This window comes from Chiloscyllium plagiosum, unplaced genomic scaffold (genome assembly GCF_037043375.1).
Source record: "Chiloscyllium plagiosum isolate Xiang-an unplaced genomic scaffold, Cpla_swu_hap1 HiC_scaffold_27, whole genome shotgun sequence".
Taxonomy (NCBI): Eukaryota; Metazoa; Chordata; class Chondrichthyes; order Orectolobiformes; family Hemiscylliidae; genus Chiloscyllium; species Chiloscyllium plagiosum.
The window spans coordinates 18872737-18890745 of record NW_028270165.1 but is presented as its reverse complement, the minus strand read 5'-3'; the positions used below and the strand labels follow the sequence as shown (position 1 = coordinate 18890745).

At 46.8% G+C, this 18009-nt stretch overlaps 3 protein-coding genes across 8 annotated transcripts in view; 1 reads left to right on the top strand and 2 right to left on the bottom strand.

Annotated features, from left to right (window-relative positions):
- Positions 1-18009, top strand: part of LOC148143330 (uncharacterized) — a 234029-nt gene that overhangs the window by 11944 nt on the left and 204076 nt on the right. The gene's annotated exons all lie outside the window — the stretch shown is intronic.
- The window catches only part of LOC148143332 (uncharacterized), a 192485-nt gene continuing 179092 nt past the window's right edge, over positions 4617-18009 (bottom strand). For 5 of the 6 annotated variants that reach the window (XM_087974122.1, XM_087974121.1, XM_087974119.1 and 2 more), the window contains exons 2-3: positions 14981-16345; positions 4617-6473 (exon numbers count right to left, since the gene is read on the bottom strand). In XM_087974122.1, the coding sequence (XP_087830248.1) occupies positions 6457-6473; positions 14981-15962 (999 nt within the window). In that variant the 5' untranslated portion in view covers positions 15963-16345 and the 3' untranslated portion in view covers positions 4617-6456. The remainder of the gene's footprint in view (positions 6474-14980; positions 16346-18009) is intronic. The other variant, XM_087974124.1, reaches the window with a different exon arrangement.
- LOC148143331 (uncharacterized) overlaps positions 12203-18009 on the bottom strand; it is a 195349-nt gene continuing 189542 nt past the window's right edge. Inside the window, exon 3 of the transcript XR_015751165.1 lies at positions 12203-14135. The gene's annotated coding sequence lies outside the window, so the exon portion shown is untranslated. The remainder of the gene's footprint in view (positions 14136-18009) is intronic.

Below are 18009 nucleotides of genomic sequence, written 5' to 3'. Positions count from 1 at the left end.
GACCAACAAGAATTTCTCAGATTACACATTAATGATAATTGCAACCCATTCTGAAAGATACAACACTTAACAATCCAAGTTTGTTCAAAATATCGTTTCTGTGGCAGGACACTGATATTTTTGTAGAAATTCTGTGCCTTATGATCTTATTCTCCACAACCACCTGATGAAGTAGTGCTCCGAACGCTGGTCCTTCCAAATAAACCTCTGACTCTAACCTGGTGTTGTGTGGGGTGGATTGGCTATGCTAAATTACCCACAGTGCCCAGGGATGTGCAGATTAGATGCATTAGTCAGGGGTAAATGTGGAGCAATAGGGGTAGTGAAATGGGTGTGGCTTTGGAGGGTCGGTGTGGACGTGTTGGGCTGAGTGGCCTCTTCCATACTGTGGGGATTGTCTGAAGAGAAGGGGTTATTGCAAACTCATTGTTTTTTTTTGCTTCCAAAAATCAGACCTGCTCACTCAGCAGTATCCCAATGTTGTGAAAGATATTAACTTTCAGGTGGAGGTATCCAAGATGTAGAGAGATGTTTTTGCTTTTCTGCCCTTGTAAGATCCTGAATCAGCACCTTCAGGAGAATTAGTTAGAGCGAAGTAAGAACAGAGGGGGAGAGAGGCTGGGATGGTGCTTCAATTTTGTGAAATAACAAAAGAAAAGAATATTCCACAGAAAGTAGAATTGCTTGTTCTGAATTCCTACCATGTACTGACAGTGATGACTCTTTTTACTGATTATTTGAAGATCTGAAGATGGAAGTTTCAAAATTAACAGATCGATCTCCTGCTCCTCGGATGCTGCCTGACCTTCTGTGCTTTTCCAGCGCCGGACTTTCCTACACTGACTATCCAGTAACCGCTGTCCTCACTTTGACGTCAATGTCTGACAGTCACTCAATCCATCGGGACCAGCACGATTTTTGACTGTGATTCTGTGAGAAGGCCGAGTGCCATTATTGACTGGACTATCAACCCAGTTCTGGGGACTACCAGGTTTGAATTTCACCGCGGCAGATGGTGGAATTGGAAATCAGTCAGAAATCTGGAGTTCAGAATCTAACGATGAAACCATTTTTGGGGAGTGGGGGTGGAGAAATTCCTATGTGATTCACTCACTTCCTTTTTAGGGAAAAGATTCACTCAGTCGTCCCAGCTGCATCCTTTATCCGGTCTGACCTGCACATGACTCCAGACCCACAGCCATGAAAAACTTAGTTGGAGACAGGGTATAGGTTGAAATTGCTGAGTGAGGCAATACTTCCTATGGGTTCAGGCTTTACCAAGGATCCAATTACAAAGGGACAACTCAGTGCTGACCAATAGTAAAGAAAGGCAGGGGGATGGGAGTGTGTGGGCTTTGACCTGGAGCTGTTTTTTAGAAAAGCTACTTTTTGTACACTTGTTTGCTGGGGGGATCTGAAGTTGTAACAAGGTTGGGTCACAATAAAGGTTACCTGAACTTACCCTGGGCTCAGGCTCTCATTGAAGGCTTTGAGCTTCAAGAGGTTTTTTTTTTAAAGCTGCTCATTTCTTTCAGTCTTCTGCACTAAGTTTCCAATGTTGTGTATCAGATGGAGCAGTGAATGAGGAGCTAGTATCATTAGAAATTGTAAATTTTTCACGACTGCAGGTACTGTGTCATTTCATCAGCATTGTAAAGTTTACTGGCAGTTCTGGGAGGTGTGGGCTGTGTTCATGAGAAACTATGTGGAGGTGCTGGTATTGTACTGAGGTTGATAAAGTTAAAAATCACACAACACCAGGTTATAGTCCAACTGATTTATTTGGAACTACCAACTTTAGTGTCAACTGCAAACTTACCCATCCACCTATGTCTACGTCCAAGTCATCTATAAAAATGACAAATAGCAGTGGTCATAAAACAGATCTTTGTGGCACACCACTAGTAACTGAACTCCAGGCTGATTATTCTCCATAAATCACCACTCAGTCTTCTTTCAGCAAGCCAGTTTCTGATCCAAACTGCTAAATCACCCCCAGTCCCATGCCTCTGCATTTTCTCCAACACCTACAATGTGGAACCCTATCAAAGGCTTTACTAAGGTCCATGTACACCACGTCAACTGCCATAATCTCATCCACATGCTTGGTCACCTTCTCAAAAAACTCAATGGGGTTTGTGAGAGATGCCCTGCCCTTGATAAAACCATGTTGACTATCTGAAATCAACTTGTTACTTGTTAGATGATTATAAATCCGATCTCTTATACTCCTTTTCAAAAGCTTCCCTACAACAGACGTAGGGTCACTGGTCTATAATTATCTGGGTCATCTCTACTGCCCTTCTTGAACAAGGGCATAACATTTGCACCCCTCCACTCCTCTGGTACTAAACCTGTAGACAATGATGACTCAAAGATCAAAGCCAAAGGCTCCACCATATCCTCCCTAGCTTCCCAGAGAATCCTCAGATAAATCCCATCCGGCCCAGGGGACTTGTCTACTTTCACTCCTTCTAGAATTGATAGCACCTCCTCCTTACTAACTTTGATCCTTTCTAGTCTAATATCTCGTATCTCATTCTTCTCCCCTACAATAGTCTCCTTTTCCTGAGTGAAGACCGATGAGAAATATTCATTAACACCTCTTGGATCTCCACAGGGCCCACACACAACTTCCCAATTCTGTCTTTGGCTCTATTCCTACCTTAGTCATCCTTTTATTCCTCATATACCTATAGAAAGCTTTAGGGTTCTCCTTTATTCTACCTGCTAAAGACTGCTCATGTCCTCTGTTTGCTCTTAACTCTCTCTTTAAATCCTTCCTAACTAATCTGTAGCTCTCCATGGCCTCATCTGAACCGTCTCATCTCATTGTCACAAAAGTCTCCTCCTGCTTAACAAGAGATGCAATTTCTGTAGAAAACCATGGTTCCCTTACCTTATCACTTCCTCCCTGTCTGACAGGGACATACCAACCAAGGACACACAATATCTGTTTCTTAAACCAGCTCCACATTTCAATTGTCCCCATCCCCTGCATTTTGCTACCTCATTCTATGCATCCTAAGTCTTGCCTCATTGCATTAGAATTGCCCTTGCCCCATCAATAATTCTTGCCCTGCGGCACGTTCCTATCCCTTTCCATCGCTAAATGAAACCTAACTGAATTATGGTCACTCTCTCTCAAGTGCTCACCTACCATTAAATCAAACACCTGGCCTGGTTCATTACCAAGTACCAGATCCAGTGTGGCCTTCCTTCTTGTCAGCCCTTCGACATACTGTGCCAGAAAACCCTCCTGCACACACTGGACAAAACTGATCCATAAGACGTACCAGAGTGAAAGCATTTCCAGTTAATGTTGGGCAAGTTACAGTCCCCCATAATGATCACCTATAATGACCCCCCCAATGAATCAAACTGATTCTATTTCCAAAGTAGGAATTCATAAAATATTACATGGATTGACTGCCTGCAGATTGTGCACTTTTTGAGCAAAATTGAATGTATCTGTAAATATAGTTCTGCCAATACAAATTCACCCCATTGACATGTGTGCGCGCATGAATGAGAGAGAGGGTGTGTGTAAGTGTGTGTGTGTCTGAAAGAGACCATGTGTACGAGAGAGGTATGGATCAAATCGAGGGATTGCATTTTGCTAAAAGAAGCAAGGGCAGGACTTGTACAGTAAATGGTAAGGCCCAGGGTCGTGTTGTAAGACAGAGAGACATGGGGTTTTCAGGGACATAATTCTTTGAAAGTTGCATCATTGGTAGACAGGGTGGTTAAGAGGTGTTTCGCATGCTTGCCTTCATTGTTCACACTGTCATGGATTGGAGTTGGGACATCATGTTGAGATTGTCCAGGATGTTGATGAGGCCACTTTGAGTACTGAGTACATTTCTGGTTGCCCTGTTGTAAGAAGATTATTATTAAAGGGCATTTGGACAAGATTTACCAGGATGTTACCAGGACTGGAGGGTTTGAGATAGAAGGAGAGGCTGGAACGTTTTTCACTGGGGCGTAGGAGATTGAGGGGTGACCTTACTGAGATTTATAAAATCATGAGGGGAGGAGGGAAGCTGAATAGCAAAGGGCTCTTCCTTTACGTAGGGGAACTCAAAACGAATGGCAATTTCTTTAAGGCGAGAGCAAAGAGATTTAAAGGGAGCCTGAGGGGCAGTGACTCAGAGGGTGGTTTGTTTGGGGAATGAACTTGCTGAGGAAGTGGGAGATGCAGATACAGTTACAATGTTTAAAAGACATTTGGATGGGTTCATGAATAGAAACATTTAGAGGGATATGGGCCAAATGCAGGCAAGTGGGACTGGTTTAGTTTGGGAATCCTGGTCGACATGGACCAGTTGGACTGAAGGGTCTGTTTCTGAGCTGTATGCCTCTATGACTCTAAGAACCAGAAGTGATCTTATTGAAACCAGTAACATTTTGAAAGGGGCTTAACGGGGCACATGCAGATAAAATGCTCCGTTGTGGGGGTAAGTTATAGACAATGTGGACGCAGTCCATTGGGCCCATTGAGTCCACCCCACCCATACCCACCCCCTACCCTGTATTTCCCATGGCGAATCCACCTTAACCTGCACGTCCCTGAACACTATGGATAATTTAGCAAATCCAGTCCACCCAACACCAGGTTATCGTCCAACAGGTTTATTTGGATGCATTCATGTTCAGAGTACTGCTCCTTCAGCAGTGGTTGTGGCGAATAAGATCACGATCACAAAATGTATAGGCAAACGAGTCCAGTGTCATGGAGATGTCATACACGAAACAATTTTAGATTAAATCTTTTAGAATGGGTTTCTGTTCCTTGGAATGTTATCCCAGAACTTCTGTTAAATATCAAATCTCAAGAATGTAATTTAAAGGCAGAGCTTTTCTTCATTGTATGAAAAGGTTGCCCCTTGGTATATCTTTCCCCTCTCACCTGAAACGTCTGCCATCTGATTCTGGACTCGCCCCACACGTCCACCTTAAACAAAAATTGATTTCGCCCTCTCCTTCCTCTCCCTCCCCCTCCCAGGAGGAAGAGCTGCCCAGAGGGAGGGAGTTCCACTCAAACCTGACAGGGACACTTCCGCCTTGTGATATTATCAATGGAGTGAGGCCCAAAAACATGCTGCCGCACTGCGCTTACTCCGGACGGCCGCTTGCACGCACTGCGCCAGTGCTGCCCTGTACAGTTTCCAAAAATCCTTTCCCTTCAGCGAGGCCATTCGGCCTAACGAGTCCACGCCAACTCTCCAAAGGGTAACCCACCCACACCTATTCCCCCACCCCTAGTGCTCTACATTTACCCCCCCTGACTAATACACCTAACCTGCACATCCCTGGGCACTATGGGTCAATCCACCCTAACCTGCACAACCCCTGACCCTACATGAACACACTGGTGCCTCTACAGTTGGGTGCAGTGTGTGAAGCCCTTCCTGAACTGAAAGCAGGTGAATGGCCACTACCCCCACCAGTGGGTCAGCAGCTTTACCGAGCAGGTGAACCCCTTCCCGAAGGGCCTGTCCCTCTCGTGGAGCTGCTCATGCCTCCACAGGTGGCTCAGCTGACTGAACCCCTTCCCACACTGAGCAAGCGAACAGCCTCTCCCCTGTATGGACCCGCTGATGTTGCAGAGGAATCGCTGAAGGCCTTCCTGCACTCAGGGCAGCTGAAGGGTCTCTCCCCTTTAGCAGGGTAGAGGTAGCACTGAAGGCCTTCCAGCAGACTGGGCAAGTGAATGGCCTCTCCCCGGTGTGGATCCGTCGGTGGGTCAGCAGAGTGGAGGCCCAGGTAAATCCCTTCCCGCACTCGGTGCAGCTGAAGGGCCTCTCCCCTGTGTGGACCCGCTGATGCTTCAGCAGGGTGGTGGAATAGCTGAAGGGAAGGGCCTCTCCCCCGTGTGACCTGCTGGTGGTCAGTAGGTTGCAGGCCCAGGTAAAGCTCTTCCTGCACTCTGTGCAGGGGAACAGCCTCTCCCCGGTGTGACTGTGCCGATCAGTATCCAGGACAGACGGGAAACGGAAGCTTTTCCCACAGTCGCCACACTTCCATGGTTTCTCCACGGGGCGGGAGTCCTTGGGTTTCTCCATGGCCGAAGCTTCAGTTACACACAAACACGTGTAGAGCCCCTCCCTGCCGTGAATTCCTCTTCCCAGGCCGTATCCCTGTTTCAGGCTCCACACTCAGTGCACTGCAACGGTAGAATCTCTCATCTAGTCCCACTGATGCTGAAAATGTACTCGAACAGGAACCAAAAAGCTTTGCTCCTTGGCACAGAACCATAGTCAAAAATTGTTGTGGTCCTGATGGATCGAGTGACTGTCAGACTTTGATGTCAACGTGAGGACTGCAGACACTGGAGAGTTAGAGACAGAAAGTGTGGCGTTGGAAAAGCACAGCAGGTTAGGCTGCATTCGAGGAGCAGGAGAGTCAATGTTTCTGGCCTAAGCCTTCCATCTGTTGACTTTGATACTTTCGTCTTCACAACTTCAAATATTCTGTGAAAAGAGATTACAAAGGTCATCAGTGTCAGTCCCTGATAGAAAAGAAAAGATAAAGTAAAAACAGAAAAGACATCTATCCCATCCCCTTCCCAATCTTTTATCCTTCTGTCCCTCCTCACTGTGTAATTAAGACACATACCTGAGTTTGCAAGTGAAAATCAGACCCCTGGTGGGGTCACTCGGTTCTGCGATCAATCAATGAACCCTCACCATCGGTGTGACTGTTTTAGACTTCACTCTTTATTTCTTCATATGGCTGGATACAGTGTGTCCGGAAACATTTCTGTATTCCTCAGAGGAACTGCGCACATGGCTTAATACAGAGGCACTTGTACACTTTTCTTAAAGGAAAACATGGGCCGTGATCGCATTGTATATTCAGACAATTACCAATCAATACACGATATCACTTCATTGACAGATAGTTGATCCACTGATATTAACTGGTAAATAACTGAGGTCATAACGGTGAGGTCACTTTTATCTTGTGATTCAGTGCCACTGCACCTGCATCGAGAGCCAACAGTGTGGTTAACATTTCCTTATCGTATCAAGCTCCTTCTGTATTCTAGTGGATGCATTAGTTATGCTACTCCCTGTGGCCTTATTTCAGGTGCGATCCACGTCTGTAGGCGAGACACGACTGTCTCCAGCTGAGATTCCCTGCAGTTGCCCGCTCCGTACCCCTCGGAACAATTCGGCTCCCTCCTCAGTCCACTTCCACCACATGACCGAAGCAATGATTGGCTATGTTCTTGCTCTAACTAACGTTATACGTGCGGCCTATGGCAATGTTCCCTCCCTTTCAGCCTTGTCACGGGTAGAGCCTGGTTCATTGGTGCTCGTTAAGATGGGATGGCTCCTTCCAGGTTTTACTTCCCACCCCTACGGTGGTCAAAGTCGCTGGGCGCACGGCTTGGGTCCACCTGCACCATTGTAAATTGACTGGCCGCACCAATCAAAAGGGGGGAAGAGGAGGAGAGAATACTGGAATCCCAAGAAAAGGAGTGGACCCTGTCCATTTGGGTTTTTGAATTTTGCTGTTGTTCTAATGCTATTCTTAGTTCAAGTATCTGTAATAAGAGGAGGGACATGTGGGAGATTGCATATCTACTGACCTGTTTGATCACATACAACATCCTGATGGAGAAAGCCACTAAATATGGATGCGACCAGGAATGATCAGAGATTATCCACCACCCGTGCTGAGGAGATGTCATCCAGTGCACCGGACCAGACGCCTTTGACGTGTGGAACGTGATGAAGATTGATTATTACAATGGACTCTTACATCAGAAAGACCAGATGGTCCATCTGGACAGTAGAAATCATGTCGTTACCGAACCTGTCTTTTTGATTTTACCTGCAGACGCAAGCCGAGTGAGGATAAAACTGATCCATTCCGTTATTATGGTAAATATTTTAAGGATGCCTGGGAACACCATCCCTTTTTGCAGGACAGGCCTGCTCGAGAAACTCCTAAGTCTACAAACAACTTATTTATACAGGTCCACAGAACGCTGCTCACCCCAGAGGCAGTAGTACGTTACTCTTCTCTATCGGTAGATGACTTTCTTGACCCATCCCCAGTCCTCTGATCCCAATCTATTTGTCAGACTCCCTACTGCCGACTCTCTGAAAGAAATACAGTATCACTTTCCAATACTGTATTAGCCCTCCTGCTACCTGTTTACAGACACCTTTTAACTCCACTGTCGTATGAGAATTTCTTTAATGGTACCAGCTATGGGTGTGCAATTGTTCATGTTCCACATAACATCTCCTGCCTAATTGAGACTTGTCTCACCCACTTGCGTAAGGCAAAGGAGCCTCAGACCTCCTCCCTGTGTACATCAACGGCTTGCGTTCTATTGGCTGGGGGACAACAGGCCTTTTGCGGCATAAGTAACTACACCATATCCATGTATGGACCCGGAACAGAACCCCTCCCTCGCACATATTTTAGGTCTTTTCTCATTTCAGAATCTGATGCTGTCGCCAAGGCCATGTGCAACAGAGCTAAGCACCAGCCTAATAGGAACAGAACTCTGAGGACCATTGTCTACCAGCTATACAGCACAGGATTAGTCCCTTCGGTTCAACTCATCCATGCCGATCAGATATCCTTAATCAATCTGGTCCCGTTTGGCAGCACTTAGCCCATATCCCTCCACACTTCCTATTCATATACCCATCAAGACGCCTTTTAAATGTGGAATGGAGTGGGGATGGGAAAGGAAGCCAAATGTGCTGGAACCAAGGCAGAGGAATATCAGAGGATGCACAGCCGGCTTGAAGCTGCATGTGCTGTACTTATACCTGTTGCAGTTACTTGTGGAAATTGGGTGCATTTCGCAAAGGAAAACAGAAAAGATATCTAACCCTCCATCTTCCCAATCTCTACCCTTCTGCCCCTCCTCACCTGGTAATTAAGTCCCATACCTGAGTTGACAGAGTCTCCTCCCTCCTTGGATTCACTCCCGTTGCTACAAGTGAACAGATTTCCCCGCCCCTCCCACCTCAGGATGAAGAGTTGCCCAGACGGAGAGATTTTCACTCAATCTGTTTGTCACTTTCACGTTGTGACGTCATAAAAGGAACGGGTGGGCGTGGTGAAGCAGCAGCCAGCTGTCCCACACTGCGCCTGCGCTGTCCTGCACCGTTTGCAAACATCCCTTCGCTTCAGAGAATCCCCATAGTGTGGGAGCAGGCCACTCAGCCCGAGTCCTCACCGGCTTTCTGAAGGGGAACCCACCCATACCCATTCCCCTACCGCTCTACATTACCCTGACAAATACACCTAACCTGCACATCCCTGGGCACTATGGGTAATTTCGCACGGCCAATCCCAATCAAAGCTGAAAAATGTGTTGCTGGAAAAGTACAGCAGGTCAGGCAGCATCCAAGGAACAGGAGTACTGACATTTCGGGCACAAGCCCTTCTTCAGGAATGAGGAGACTGCGCAAGCAGGCTAAGATAAAAGGTAGGGAGGAGGGACTTGGGGGAGGGGCGTTTGGAATGCGATAGGTGGAAGGAGGTTAAGGTGAGGGTGATAGGCTGGAGATGGGGTGGGGGTGGAGAGGTCAGGAAGAAGATTGCAGGTCAAGAAGGCGGTGCTGAGTCCAGGGTTGGGAATGAGATAAGGTGGGGGGAGGGGGAAAATGAGGAAGCTGAAGAAATCTGCATTCATCCCAAGGCAGAAGATGAGGCGCTTTTCCTCCAGGCGTCGTGTTGCCATGGTCTGGCAATGGAGGCGGGCAAGGACCTGCATGTCCTTGGCGGAGTGGGAGGGGGAATTAAAGTGTTCCGCTTTGGGGCGGGTGTCCCAGAGGTGTTCTCTGAAACGTTCTGCAAGTAGGCGGCCAGTCTCCCCAATGTAGAGGAGGCCACATCGGGTGCAGCGGCTGCAATAAATGATGTGTGTGGAGGTGCAGGTGAATTTGTGACAGATATGGAAGGATCCCTTGGGGCTTTGGAGGGAAGTGAGGGGGGTGGTGTGGGCGCACATTTTGCATTTCTTGCAGTTGCAGGGGAAGATGCCGGTAGTGGAGGTTGGGTTGGTGTGGACCTGACGAGGGAGTCACGGAGGGAGTGGTTTTTCCGGAATACTGATAGGGGAGGGGAGGGAAATATAGCCTTGGTGGTGGGATCTGTTTGGAGGTGGCGGAAATGACGAAGGAAGCTGAAAAATGTGTTGCTGGAAAAGTGCAGCAGGTCAGGCAGCATCCAAGGAACAGGAGAATCGATGTTTCGGGCACAAGCCCTTCTTCAGGAATGAGGAAGGTGTGCCAAGCTGGCTAAGATAAAAGGTAGGGAGGAGAGACTTGAGGGAGGGGCGTTGGGACTGCGATAGGTGGAAGGAGGTTAAGGTGAGGGTGATAGGCCGGAGAGGGGGTGTGGGCAGAGAGGTCAGGAAGAAGATTGCAGGTCAAAAATGCAGTGCTGAATCCGAGGGTTGGGACTGAAATAAGGTGGGGGGGACCCAATCAAGGCCAGTGAGCAATGTAGTGACATGGGAAATGAACATCAGAGAAACGATGGAGACAAGGAGAGTAAATGTATTTGGATTCAAAACTGGATTGCAACGATCATAAAAATTGAAACTAAAAACAGGGTATCTGCACATGTGCTGCATTGTTACAAAAGTGAATGAATTGACTGCACACATTGAAGAGAATAATTATGACATGGCTTCAGGATGACAAGGATTGGATCCTGAATATCAAGAGAGTAGTCAAATGGGAAGCTAGGTAAAGTCAGAGGGTTGGCACTGCTAATCAAAGCACTGATCACAGGGTCGTCGGTGTCAGCTCGGATTTCAGGTCCTGATTTCTGTCCTCTGTTGATCTCCCTGTTCCGACAGAGTATGATGTTGGTCTGTTCTCGGCTCTGCGGGATTTCTGCTGAAGTTTTGACCCCTCCCCGCTTTACATCTTCCAGAACAATAAAACATCCAGTCAATCGCAACCTAACCCACCATCTCCCAGCCTGACAACCAACCAAACACAAAGTGTAATCATACCAGGGAATCAAACAAGAAAAATGAAACAAAAATTAGAAATAAATAGGTGCTGATGCTCAATGTTTGTTCATTAGGAAGTAAACCAGAAATAGGGGTCTCCCAGGATTCTGATAGTGCCCTACTTGAGGAATTCTCTTTCCCTTACATGTAACGGTTAGTACATAGCTATGATTTACAACAATATTTACACCAACAGAAATAAAGCACCTGTTATCAAATAGACCGATATACAGCACGGAAATAGACGTTTTTGCTGTCTCATGCATGTAAGCACACACAAGTCCTTGGGGGTGAATTTGCAATTGCAGAATTATATTTTCAGATACATTGCTCAAAAATGTACAATCTGCAAGCAGTCAGAACATATTGTATTTTATAAATTCCTACTTTAGAAACAGAACTAGTCTGATTCAAGATTGGGATATAGACAAACTCTGACCTCATACTTTTAATGCATTGTTTGAGCCGAGATTAGATTAGTTTCCTACAGTATCAAAATAGGCCCTTTGGCCCAACAAGTCCACACCGACACTCCGAAGAGTAATCCACCAGGATTCATTCCCCGTATTTACTTCTGACTAATGCATGTAACACAATAGGCAATTTAGCATGGCCAATTTACCTAACCTGCACATTTTTGGATTGTGGGAATAAACCGGAGCACCCAGAAAAAACCCATGCAGACACGGGGAGAATGTGCAAACTCCACCCAGACTGTCGCCAGAGGCTGGAATCGAACCCAGGTCCTGGGGCTGTGAGGCAGCAGTGCGAACCAGTGAGCCCAGATGTCACCTTTTGTGATAAAACCTTATGTTATCACAATTTGCATACGAATAATAGTTGCAACCCACTGTACAAGATGAGAGAGGTAACAATCCAGGTTTGTTCAATATATCATTTTAGTGGCAGGACACTGTGCCTTATGATCTTATACTCCACAACCACCAGTGCTCTGAAAGCTAGTAATTCCAAATAAACCTGTTGGGCTATAACCTGGTGTTGTGTGATGTTTAACTTTGTCCAGGTTCGGGTGGATTGACCATGCTAAATTACCCAGTGTTCCGTGTTGTGCGGATTCAGTTGGATTGGCTGTGCTAAATTACCCATGGTGTCCAGGTAGGTGCAGGTTAGAGTGAATTCATCATGTTAATTACCCATAGTGCCCAGTGATGTGCAGATTAAGTAGGTTAGCTATGGGAAATAGTTTCTTAGAAATAAAAGCAGGAGTTGGCCATTTGGCACTTCTAGCCTGCTCCATTATTCATTGCGATCATGGTCAACCTATCCATCATCTCAGCTCCTCCTACCTGCATTGCCCCAACTAACCTCAGTTCCCTACCATGCAAAAACCCATTCAACTGTGTCTTGAATATACTTAATGAAGACAATTCCCTAGATTCACTACACTCCAGGAAAAGCAGCAGTCCTCACTGTCTCCTCCTCATCTCTGTTCTAAATCTACTCCCCTTAATCTTGAGGCCTGGTCTTACCCACCAGCAGAAATGACTGGATAGGACACGGCTTCATCCCCACAGTGCAATGAATTCCCACTTTCCACCAAAATCCCAGATGTACTCACTCACTCAGTTGTTGTCTCACACATGAAAGACTTCATTGTAACAACATCTGCTCCCAGTAAGGGCAAAACATCTTTGAAAGCTGCTCCGAAAGTCCCGTCTTCACAACCACACTTCTGCTTTCTCCAAAGACAATTAGTGTTAGTGTCATACAGCACGGAATCAGACCCTTGGTCCAATTCGTCCAATCAGATTCCTAAACTAATGTAGTCTCATTTGTCTGCATGTAGCCCATATCCCTCTGAACCCTTCCTATTCATATTCCCATCCAGATGCTTTTTAAAATGTTGTAATTGTACCAGCCACCACCACTCCCTCTGGCAGCTCATTCCATACATGTACCACTCTCTGCGTGAAGTTGCCCCTCAGATCCCTTTGAAATCATTCTCCTCTCACCTCAAACAGGGTAGGACTCCCCTACCCTGGGGAAAAGACCTTGGGTATTCACCATATCCATGCCTCTTACAAACGTCTATGAGGTCACCCCTCAGACACTGATGCTTCAGGTGAGGATCTAAAATTTGAATTTAGGTTATTGTGAGACGCAACAAGTATATGTAGATTTTTACTAACCACAAAATGGCTTTTCAATTTAAAATAATACAACAAAATGGCTGAGAATAATGATTGAACTCTGAACTTGTCCTGCTGTTTTGCAGAATTAAGCTAAAATCCAAAGATAAGAGGACAATGGACTTTTCTTAAAATGAACACTGACACATTAATTGACCATTTGAACTAACCTTGAACTGCTACCATGGCATGATGATTCAGGTACTTAAGACCCCTTTCCCAGGAAATATCATTGGATTAACCTACTGTAAATCATGTCACCTTATTACATTTGATTGGTCTTTTGTAATTAAGACTGTACTGTCTGTTAAAAAAAACACATAAATAATGTGTAATTTTCTAATGTAATCACGCAACATTGCCATGGAACACAGAAGCTTTAATCACTGTGTTGCTGGACAGAATTGCGTCAAGCTGCCTTATTAAACTGATAACCTTGCTTTGTACAGACTGCATTTAATTGATTCTTTTGACCAATCTCCAACCAAAAGGCCCCTTAAGAGAGGTCAAGATCTTCACTATGGGTAACTTAGCCTTGCCAATTCACCATAACCTGCACACCCCTGAACACTGTAATTTAGCACAGCCAATCCACACAAACCTGCACCTCTTTGGGCACTATGGGTACTTTAGCACGGTCAATCCACCCTAAACTGGACAAAGTTAAAAATCATACAAACCCGGGTTATCGTCCAACAGGTTTATTTGGAAGGACCAGCATTTGGAGTGCTGCTCCTTCATCAGGTGGTTGTGGAGAATAGGCACAGAATTTATAGAAAAAACATTACAGTGTCTTGCCACTGAAATGATATATTGAACAAACCTGGATTGTTAAGCCTTTCAACTTTCAGAATGGGTTGCAGATATTTCTACTTTGCTCAAAAAGTGCACAAACTGCAGGCAGTCAGTGTAATATTTTATAAATTCCTACTTTGAATTAGACTGGTTTTAGTTTCAAGATTGGGATACTGATAGACTCGAACCTCACACTTTTAATGCATTGTCTGGGCTGAGATGTCACTTATTTTAAAAAAAACCTTAAGTCATCTCGAGAATGTGAATTAATAGTAGTTCTGGGATTTACAGATTAATGAACTGAAACCTGCAACTCATTCTAAAAGGTGAAAGACTTAACAGCAATCTTGGTTTGTTCAATATGTCATTTCAGTTGCATGACACTGTGATCTTTTGCTATAAAATCTGTGTCTTATGATCCTGTTCCACAGTTACCCGATGAAGGAGCAGTGCTCCAAAAGCTCATGCTTCCAAATAAACCTGTTGGACTATAACCTGGTGTTGTGTGATTTTTAACTTTATCCAGCCCAGTCCAACATCGGCTCCTCCACATAATTTCTCGTGAACACAGCCCACACCTCCTGATGCTGCCAGGAAACTTTACAACGCCGATAAAATGACACACTCTGCACTCCTGAAAAATTGACAAGTTCTCACGATACTGGCTGCTCATTCACGACTCCATCTGATACGCGACATTGGAAGGTTAGTGCAGGAGGCTGAAAGAAATGACAGCTTGAAAACAAAAACCCCTTGCCGCTCAAAGCTTTCAATGAGAGTCTGAGCCCAGCAGCAAGCTCAGGCAACCTTTATTGCGACCCAACTTTATTACAGCTTCAGATCCCCTCAGCAAAAAGGCCGAGAAAAAGTAGCTTTTTAAACAGCTCAAAGTCAAAGCGCGCACACTCCCCACCCCACCCCCAACCACTTTCTTTACTATTGGTCACCACTGAGTTGTCCCTTTGTAATTGGATCCTTGGTACAGCCTTAACCTGGAGGAAGTATTGACTCACTCAGCAATTTCAACCCATACCCTGTATAGCGCCATCTGCTGCAGTGGGATTCAAACCTGGGATCTCTGGAACTGGGTTGACAGTCCAGTCGATAATGGCACTCGGCCGTCGCTCCTTCAATCCCCCCTGCAATGGTATGTGAACTCGCTGGTGCCTCCGGAGATGGGAGGAGCGAGTAAAGTCCTTTCCGCACTCGGGGCAGTTGAACGGCCGCTCCCCCATGTGGACCCGCCGGTGGGTCAGCAGGTTGGAGGCCTGAGTAAATCTCTTCCCACACTCGAGGCAGGAGAACGGCCTCTTCCCCGTGTGAATCTGCTGGTGGGTCAGCAGGTGGGAGGAATCGCTGAAGGCCTTCCCGCACTCGGGGCAGGGGAATGGTCTCTCCCCCGTGTGGACCCGCCGGTGCTTCAGCAGGGTTGAAGAATTGCTGAAGGCCTTCCCACAGTCGGGGCAGCTGAAGGGCCTCTCCGCCGTGTGGATCTGCTGGTGCCTCAGCAGGTGGTAGGAATCGCTGAAGGCCTTCCCACACTCAGGGCAGCTGAAAGGCCTCTCCCTGGTGTGGACCTGCCGGTGCCTCAGCAGGTTGGAGGAATTGCTGAAGGCCTTCCCACACTTGGGGCAGCTGAAGGGCCTCTCCCCCGTGTGGACCCGCCGGTGGGTCAGCAGGTCAGAGCAATTGCTGAAGGCCTTCCCGCACTCGGGGCAGGGGAATGGTCTCTCCCCTGTGTGGATCCGCTGGTGCCTCAGCAGGTCGGAGCAATTGCTGAAGGCCTTCCCGCACTCGGGACAGGGGAATGGCCTCTCCCCGGTGTGGGCCCGCTGGTGCCTAAGCAGGGCGGAGGCCTGTGCAAAGCCCTTCCCGCACTCTGGGCAGGAGAATGGTCTCTCCCCTGTGTGGATGCGCCGATGAATCTGCAGGGCAGACGGGAAACAGAAGCCTTTCCTGCCATCACTACACTTCCACCATTTCTCCACGGGGCAGGATTCCTCGGGTTTCTCCATGGCCGAAGCTTCAGCTGCACACAAACACGTTTCCAGTCCCTCCCTGCCGTCAATTCCTGCTGCTACACACCCCACACTCAATGCGCTGCAACAGTAGGGCTTCTCATCCAGTCCCACTGATGCTGAAAACGTACTCAAACAGGAACCAAAACGCTTTGCTCCTTCTCACAGACTCAGTTGAAAATTGTTTCCGGTCCCGATGGATTGAGTGACTGTCAGACATTGACGTCAAAGTGAGGACTGCAGACGCTGGAGAGTCAGTGTCGAAATGTGTGGTACTGGAAAAGCGCAGCAGGTCAGGCAGCATCCAAGGAGCAGGAGAGTCAACGTTTCGGGCATAAGGACTTCACGCGTCGATTTTGAAACTTCTATCTTCAAATACACTGTTAAAAAGAGATTACAAAAGTCATCATTGTCAGTGCAGGGTAGAAATTCTGAACAAGCAATTCTACTTTCTGTGGAATATTCTTGTCTTTTGTTATTCCACAAAATTGAAAGCACCATCCCACTCTCTCTCCCCCTCTGATCTAACTAATTCCCCTGAAGTTGCTGATTCAGGATCTTACAGGGGCAGATGAGCAAAAACATCAAGACTCTCTGAATTTTGGATACTCCACCTGAAAGTTAATATCTTTCACAACCCTGGGATCTTGCTGAGAGTGAGCAGATCTGATTTTGGGAAGCAAAAAAAGTGTCAATTCAGGGTGAACCTGCAATGCAGCTTCTTGAGGAAGGACCAGACACAAAATGGTTAATGATCCCGAGAAGGTGAGAGCAAAATGAGACATCAAGGCATTAACACCAATACACTTCAGTCAAACGCTTCTGCTCCCAGTCAGGGCAAAACATACTCTGAAAGTCCAGCCTTCACAACCACACTTCTGCTCCCACTGAAGACAATTAGAGTCACACAGCACAGAAACAGACTCTTTGGCCCAACCTGCCCAGATATCCTAAATTAATCTAGTCACGTTTGCCATCACTTGGCCCCTATATAGGCCGGGTGCCGGCAGCTGGGACTAAATTGGGTTGGCTATCTTGTCAGCAAAGACGAGTTGGATCGAAGGGTCTGTTTCTGTGCTGTACATCTCTGACTCCAGTCGCATTTGCCACCACTTGGCCACTCTCCATCTGATCCCTATCTATTCATACGCCCATCCAGATGCCTTTTAACTGCAGGAATTGTACCAGCCCCCACCACTTCCTCTGGCAGCTCATTGCATATACACATCACCCTCTTCATGAAAAAGTTGCCCCTGAGGTCTCTTTTACATTTCCCCACTGCCCTCACCCTGAACCAATGACCCTCCAGTTCAGGACTCCCCCATCCCAAGGGAAAGACCTTGTGTATTTACCCTATCCATGCTCATGATTTTATAAAAGTCTATAATGTCACCTCTCAGGCTGTGGCGCAATGGGGAAAACAGCCCCTCCCCATCCTTCTGTCCCTCCTCACCCCGGTAATTAAGACACATACCTGAGTTTGCAGCGTCTGCTCCCTCCCTGGATTCACTCCAATTGCCACAAGTGAATAGATTTCCCCCCTCCCCTCTCTGTCCCTCCCAGGATAAAGGGTTGCCCAAAGAGAGGGAGTTTCACTCAAACTGACAGAGCCACTTCCGTGTTGTGACGCCAATGGATGAGGGAGGGGGAGGGGGAAGGGACGAAACAAAAGGGTCAGGGCAAGGTGCACAGTTTGCAGGAATCCCTTCCCTTCACAGAATCCTCACAGCGTGGAAGCAGGCCACTCAGCCCAACGAGTCCAAACCAACCCTCGAAGAGTAACCCACCCACATCCATTCCCCTACACCTGATGCTCTACTCCCTGACTATCACACCTAATCTGCACGTCCCTGGGTACAATGGATAACTTAGCATTGCCAATCCCCCCTAACCTAGACAAAGTTAAAAATCACAATACCATGTTATAGCCCAACAGGTTTATTTAGAAGCTCTAGCTTTTGGAACGCTGTTCCTTCATCAGGTGATTGTGGAGAATAAGATCATAAGACACAGAATTTATAGAAAAACATGACAGTGTCCTACC